The sequence below is a fragment of the Malurus melanocephalus genome, unplaced genomic scaffold, assembly GCF_030028575.1.
Source record: "Malurus melanocephalus ecotype Western Australia unplaced genomic scaffold, MMel_1.1 scaffold_3, whole genome shotgun sequence".
Taxonomy (NCBI): domain Eukaryota; kingdom Metazoa; phylum Chordata; class Aves; order Passeriformes; family Maluridae; genus Malurus; species Malurus melanocephalus.
The window spans coordinates 1,504,164-1,512,193 of record NW_026623235.1 but is presented as its reverse complement, the minus strand read 5'-3'; the positions used below and the strand labels follow the sequence as shown (position 1 = coordinate 1,512,193).

At 34.5% G+C, this 8,030-nt stretch overlaps 1 protein-coding gene across 3 annotated transcripts in view; it reads left to right on the top strand.

Annotated features, from left to right (window-relative positions):
• The window catches only part of CSMD3 (CUB and Sushi multiple domains 3), a 575,335-nt gene that overhangs the window by 184,120 nt on the left and 383,185 nt on the right, over positions 1-8,030 (top strand). For all 3 annotated transcript variants that reach the window (XM_057367689.1, XM_057367683.1, XM_057367675.1), the window contains exon 5: positions 1,122-1,329. In XM_057367689.1, the coding sequence (XP_057223672.1) occupies positions 1,122-1,329 (208 nt within the window). The remainder of the gene's footprint in view (positions 1-1,121; positions 1,330-8,030) is intronic.

The following is an 8,030-nucleotide window of genomic DNA, read 5'->3' as shown; positions in this document are numbered from 1 at the left end:
TGTTTGAAAACCGCGCCCGGCCCGCCCCGGGAGCCGCGCAGGCTCTTCGCAGCTCGCAGCGCACACGCTCTGTCGACCGAGCTGGCTCCGACAAGGCGCACGGGGTGCAGCGAGGGCGATCTGTCCCGGTGTTCTGTTTCTCTCTCCGTCCCTCTTTCCCTCTCTTTGTTCTCTTTTCGGTCCCCCTTTGGTAGGAACACTTATCTTTCTTTATCAATAAACAGTTCTCAGATACAATATTGCCTTGCTTCCRCTTTATTCCGAGAAAGCTGTCAAAAAGTCTTCCCCGACTCCCCTTTATGGCGGGACAGCACGATTTCCTTATAAAATTACTTCTTTTAGAACTGATTTTGTAAATAACCAATGTTTGCCTAGTTTATTTATCATAAGGTAAAAAATAGCCAATTTTTGGTTTAAGAGTCACAGTCAAAAAAAAATTGCTAATTGGTAAAATAGTTTCACAGTTATTCATATGACATGAAAAATGCATTCTTATGGTTAAATATTAAATATTTGATCTATTAAAATTTAATATTCTGCTGTAAACATTTTAATTGTGAAAACATCTTGYGTCTGAAATTAAGAAATCACTCGTGAATGGCTTTGGTTTAAAAACTGATTTGTTGCTTGAAAATTGGAAAAAGATTTTTCAAGAATAAACCTAAACATTACTAGATGCTCACTAAAATCAAATGACAGTACAATTAGTACATAATGGGTAAGATTCTYGTGCTTGTTTTCTTGGTGTAATGTGACTACTGCACATCATGTGTTATACTGTATATGATAAGGATTCAGCTCAACCTGATTTATGAAAACATTTTTAGTTAAAAAAGAGGAAATAATGACATTTTTGCATGCTGTTGTAAAGTGAGTAAAACAATGCTAGTCCAGATTTATAATCTACTAATAAATAGATTAAAAAAAATATGTGCTGGCACAAGCATAATAATATTTAAATAATTGAAATTTGAGGCAATTACTTCTTTAACACCTTATTTTTGGAGCAGCATTCAAAGTACAACATGTTAAAAAGTCTTAAGCAATTGTTCACCTAAACAGTAATAAATTTCTATTCTCGGCAAAAGTGTATACACTTTTTTTTTTTTTTTTTTTAACAGCTGAGGATGCTTGTGGAGGAACTATGAGAGGATCCAGTGGAATTATCTCAAGCCCAAACTTTCCTAATGAGTATCATAATAATGCTGATTGCACATGGACAATTGTGGCAGAGCCTGGTGATACTATCTCGCTCATATTTACAGATTTCCAAATGGAAGAAAAGTATGATTATTTGGAAGTAGAAGGTTCTGAACCACCTACAATAGGGTAAGTCAATTATTGCAATTCTAATGCGATAAAAGACAAAAAGATGATGAAATGTGGAAGTACAACTTTTTGTTACTTTTTGTTTTGTGAATAGGTAGTCTTGCTGAAAAAAAAAAAAAAAAAAAAAAAAAAAAAAAAAGTCATGGTCCTAATTGTGACTGTGGCACAAATGTTGATGTTACAATTACAGCTGTAAAATAGTTTTTGAATACATTCTGAAGATGTAGCATMAAGATGAAGGGTACTATAGACTCTYTTACCTCACTGTGTGTCTAGCCATTTAACTATTGCTGTATTAAAAATGTACATATTTTGAAACAGAATGGAATGGACTGTTGTACTGGGAAGGATTGGTGAAGCCTTAGTGAGTTTCATAATGTTGGAAAGTGAACRGCATGGAGGCCTTTCAATACAGAGCTAGGGGGAATTAGCATTGGCTGCACCTGTTGGTCATGGGTTCTCTCTGCACGAGTTTCTGTACAGTTAACTGTATGCATGATCTGTAAATGAGTATGGTTGTTGATGCACTAACCTAGAAATTTCCGTCGTGATCTGTGAGATACAACACCCTGAGCCAAGTGACAGTACTTTTTGGTTCTGGTTTTACTTCAAATATAGCACCTTTAAGGAGTATTTATGACTGCTTGTTTGTTGACTTAGCAGTAGTAAAAATATTTTTGCTGGTTTCACTTCTGCAATTTTTGATCTCAGTGTAGATGTGTTATGTAGATGTTGTARAACAAGTACAAGAAATAAAACAGTAAATAGCCTCTTTCAAGATCAAATTCAGTTAMGTAGGAAAAATAAATTATACATTCTGTGTTTTTCTGGTCTGGTAGTTTTATAGTAACACAGCATCACACTACTCAAGAAACATGTCAATATGACAAATCCTTGTGTTTGTTTTATTGGTTTAAATATGCTATTGATTCATGGAAAAGAAGATGTGTACAAACCCATCAATTGCAGTTATGACCTCCAGTAAAATCTTGATCACTTAAGTGGCTCACAAAGCATTGTGGTAGTTCTGGAAGACAGACAGGCATGTGAACAACAGGTGATACAAGTGGTTGGCTAGATACAGAGAAGTCAAATCTTATTTTCTTCATCTCAGTATAAACCCCTCCAAACATAACATACACCAAATAAATAATTTTAATTTTATAATAAGAAAAGATCCAAAGTTARATAATTATATTGAATTAAAAGCATCAGTCTTGGTTTCCATAMGTGTTGCCTAAAAGTAGTATATTTTTACTGCTTCAGGGTGCAGTAGAAGTCTGTAAGTCTTAAGCTTTAGCAAATAGTGTTTTATAACTTAATTCCTAGTGCCACCTACATAGTTAATTACCTGTATTAGAATATKATTTAATTGCCATAGAGTTTTTCAGGCTCTTAAACTGAAATYTTTTGAACTAGCTGTCAGATAAAATAATTTTAAAATAATAATTTATAATAATTAATGGGGTAACACCAATGACATACAAACGTTATGAATCACTTGAATAGCTAAATATGCATTTGATTTTTCTTGAATGTGTTTTATTTATTCATTCATGAGCTTCAAACTATGATTTCATTTTTGTTCTACAAAAGGCTTTGGCTATATTMAAATGATATAGTAAGATTACTTTATATATGATAATTCCCATTATCTGTTTACAAAACATAAAAATTTACAATGCTAATTTAATAATTGCTCATGTAGAGAAGCAGACTGAGAGCATATTCTTTTTTTAGCATGTCATTTATATTCTCTAAATTAGACTGATGTGTTCAATTATGGAAAAGTATCCCCCCATATGTTGGGAGAAACAGATTTGGAAAGCTTAATTAACAGCAATTTTTTAATTAGATTTAGAGTTGTTATACTACATATATGCCCTTAGACTATAGCTAATCTAAAACTAAACCCAGGTTCTTTATCATTCGTTCTGGAAAAAAAATTATATAATTTATAAAATTACTAAAAACTTTTCGGTTGATCTGGATAATAAGTAATATTAAAAAGTAATTTCTTAGGAACTTTGATGCTTTACTTGACTATTGCACCTATTGATTTATAAAAAAAAAAGTTCTCAAAGTTTTCTTCTACTGCACATCTGCTGTGTAACAAAATATCTCTACTTTTTGTTTCTAAGTGAAATGAAGAGCCAGAATATGCATCAAGTAGGTAGGCTGGGGTTTTCCATGAGACAAGACTTAGAATTATTTATGAAGAGCTAACTTTCTGTAGTTTTCCAGTCAGTCATTATATACCAAGTCTTATATCTTAATAAAATCTTGGTAGGCCATCTTCATTTAAATAATAAAAAATTGTGTAGATGTCCTGTTGCTTATTCTAATGTTTGTCAACTTGAGYTGAATTACAGCATTTCTTATATTTTGAATGTGAAACGGAAGGAAAATCATTAGTTTGAGGAGTTTACCCATTTTTTTAACAGAAAAATCTGAAAGTAAATAAAATATAGTGAAATATTTCTTTTTGTTTGAGTGGATAATTGGAGTTTAGGCATTCATTAGTGAAAGAAATGGCAATGTCATYATGGGATATCCAGCATGTGGAAGAGTTCAGAGTTAAATAGTTAAAGAATATCTGAACATGTAAGAGTTTTCTAATGCTTGTCTTTATGATACTTGGGTTGGAATGTTTCACTTATTTTGTTGTTAGTCACTTTCAGTGGAGTATTTAATAATCACAGGGCAGAGAACTGGAATGGTTCTCTAGGCTGCTTTGACACGGGTAACCTGGACTCCAGTATGTACTCTAGTCTGAAATGTTGAGGAGTTATGACACATTAAATACTAATGACAAAGTGCTGGAACCTTCTTCCCAGAAGAGTCTATGAAAGATTTATTTAAGCACTCTGCAGGTGAGAGCAGGTGAGGATGGACAGTATATATTTCACACTGTCCTAGGCAAAGACATTAACTYTGTATTCTGTTTCCCATTAGTAGCTTAACTTGGCAGCAGCAGCTGCAAAACAAGTTGGCATCTGTTCTTCCAACATATTTGGAGAGTTTGGTTATGACAGAAAAAAAAACCCCAAATAAACATACAAATAAAAGRCCAATAAAAGGCCAAAACAAAACTAAAACCGGAAAAGGCCTTAGATTAATTGAGCATGAAATTCTGATTATTTTTGAATTAACCAATATATTTGTGATGGATAGGCTGGAAAGTACTAGAAGATATTGATTGTCATAAAATTTGTGCTTAGAAGGCCTTTATTCAGATAAATGCATCTATAGTCTGAAGAAAGATCACACTTTCTTTACAAGGAACACATTATACAAGTTTTTTATTGTTAGCATGAACATGTGCCTTAATGTGAAGATGTTTCAAGAATGTAGCAGTRTCWCAAATGTTGCAGGTAAAATAGATGKTTTATAGCATGATAAAAAACCCAMAGRCTTCCATTCTGTTCTCTCTGGGTAGGACTGCACTTCTAAGAAAATCTTTGTGTAGTCTTCTAACATAGAAACTATCAATGTCAGGCTCATAAAAAGGGGTAGGATACCTAAGRACTCTGTTTGAAATTTGAATTTGAAATTTGGTGTAATTACTTCTGAAATATCTCACCTAACTTCTCTCACATAACTCCTCTCTTACTGATACTATGTTCTTGAGTATTTAAAAGTATTTCATATTATATTTTCCTAAAATGTAAGKGACATGTAGAATTTTCCATAATAAATTGAAGTATTGTCTAGAGCATATGTTTCTGATTTTAGCCAGAATTTTTTCATATATAAATCTAGATAAAATGTAAAGTGATTTACACTGAATGAAATGTGTTATTGAAACCATAAGCAATTTGTTTCTCTTCTGAAGTATATATTTCATTGTCTGATACTGCATATTTTGTGGATCATCTTATTTTCATTAMAATAGAAAGCTGTAAGAGAACAATGGCTAACAAAACTAGTTTATCATTTACAACTGTGATTTTGTGCATTTTTTCCCCCGTGGAAACACTACTTTTGATTTAATTTTACATATTCTGTGTAGAATGAAATTAAATTTTTTTTTTAAAAAAAAATCTTTCACTTGACTCAGATGCACAAAATCTATCCAGCTTCAAAGGGTTTTTATCTGAGGTATTTAAAACTTTTGATTCTTAAAATTATCTTTTTCAAGATGGCCTGTTAGCTAAAGACTTCCTTACAGATTGTGTGGATGAGAAAGAGTAAGGACACAAAAATTTGGGTCTTTCTTTGGGTTTCCAAATTGGAATTTATACCAAGTAACTAGTTACTTGCTTTTTTTTTTTTCAATTTAGGCCTATCCTTGACCAGGGATTGTTTATTTTTTGGGTTTGTGTGGCAAGGTTTAGRGCTACARSGGGAGCTACAAACGTGGSTTTTGTGAGAAGCTGYTGGAAGYTTCTCCCATGTTAATAGGAGGCAATGCCAGCCGGCTCCAACAYAGACCCACTGCTGATCAACGCTGAGCCCATCAGCCGTAGTGGTAGCATGGCTGAGATTATGTGTTTAAGAAAGGGTAAAAGAGCTGCACAATGGCAGTGCCATTGCAGCTGTAAAGAGGAGTGAGGTTTGTGAGGGAAGCAACTCTCCAGACCAGGGTCTGTGAATCAAGAGTGGGAAGATGTACTTCAGACACRACAGCAAGATTTCTGCTGCAGCCCTTGGTGCAGCAGCTGTCCCCGTACAGAAATGGAGGTTTATGGTGGAACAGAGACCTGCCTGCAGCCTGTAGAAGTCCCCATGCTGGAACAGGAGTCCAGCTTTTGACCAAAAAGAGGTTATTTAGCTATATTTTGTTAATTAGCATTTCCTGACACTTAATCCCATGCAAGAACAAAATGAGAAATAGAAACTGTAAGAAATACTAGTGAAGGATATACCAACTAGTAATTAAAAGTGAAGTGAGGGTAAGCAGGCAGATAAAGTGTATTTGGAAAAGAGTATTATCTGGGATTGTTGGGTTTTTTTTTTTGGGTTTTTTTTTTGTTTTTTTTTTTTTTTTTTTTTTTGTGAGGAAAGTGCAGTTACCCACGATAGATAACTTGGTGACTTTTATTGCCAGGTTGGTTACAATAGAAATTAGTCTTTACGAGGCATTTAAAAATTAAGTGTACTGTTATGACAACCTACAACAGACACATACATTAATAAAAGAGATTCTCAACCAGATCTTTTTAACAAAGTGGGTTTTTTATTCTTTCAGGTTAGATCAATTTTCAGTCAATGTACTTGATTAAATAATGCTAATATGTAAAGCTACAGAGAAAAGCCTTTGCTTGATATAAATGTGGCAGCACAGGGATAGACAGTCACCTCAGTAGTACAAGTACCAATGAAAATTACAATATTTTGAAGAGAAAAAGCAAAATAGACAAGAAACCCAGGTTCTCATTAGAAGAGATCAAAATATGAGGAAAAATCCCACCTCAGGCSTAGCATTTATTTTCTTGAAAAATCACTTCAAATTAGAAAATGAGAAGCATAAGTCTCTTTTTTAGTAATGAAGACTGTTGACACTTTGGGGCTTTTGTGACGATACACTATTCCGGATCATTTGCTTTATGCCCAGAAATGAGTCCMGTAGCTTTAAGGTGAGTCAGGGGAGGGGTGGGAAGCGGGGGAACTCTGGGCCGGGCTTTSTTTGAGCCCTCACTCTGATGTGCTCAGCTCACAGTGCAGATCTGAGGCTACATTGTTGCTTTTAGCTAGTTTGGTTKTAGTTGGCTTAGGGARGAAGTTTTTCCCTGAACAGTAGTAGCGATTCTTTAGAGGCTTTTGTCGTTTCTTCCTGGACTGGCTTGGCTTTTGTTCTGAAAATCAGATCATTTCTGGGGAGATGGTCAGCTTGACCTGCGAGGAGCTGCTGGAGCAGCTCCGCCTGGCCCCAGACCTCGGGAAAAGCCAAACCAAGGAGAGAAAGGACTCCAACTCCACCAACTTTGGCTGCTGCATGAAGAGACCAACAGTGGTGGTTCACCAGGTCTCATCTGTTTTTTTTTTTTTTTTTTGCCCAAGCTGTGTGGACTCTTTTCTTCCTCCCCCGAGACAAAGCTGTCCACCATTTTGTTCTTCCCTAGCACTTGGCCAGCAGTTCTTGMCTTCCCCTGTCATGTTGGACTTTTTTTGGGTTCTGCTATGGGTTAGTGTGTGTGTGTGTGGTTTAAAGTTCTGAAGGTTCAATATCTAAGTTACTCATTTCTTTTCACGTGTCATGTGGACATTTTGTATGGAAAGTAAACAGTTGTTTGTGTTTTTCTTTTACTTTCACTGGCCAATTTTCATTTTATATTGSYGGGAATAGATTGYTGAAATCTTTTTCTTTAGRGGAAGCACTCATTCCAGAACRTTTTCTCCTAAAATTGTTTAAAAACCAGAACAAAACTGCTTTAGATACTATTACTGATTTCTCACTAGTAGAAAGTGTTTAAATCTGTGTTTAATGCTCACAGGAAGACTCAGGAAAGTAATGTTTATAAGTWATATGATTTTAATAAGGATGCCAAAAGTCCCTGATGAGAAAGTTTGTAATCTGATAACAATTGAATTTAAATTTAAAGAMTAGTAACAGAATTGATACTGCTTATCATAGGAAAAATGCTTTCAGAAATATGTTGTGGTTTTAGCCATATAAGTAGAAAAATGTATTCAATTAACAAAGCAAACAAAGTGCAGTAATAAAAACCTGCTGTAATTAGCAGAGTATTTGTTTACTG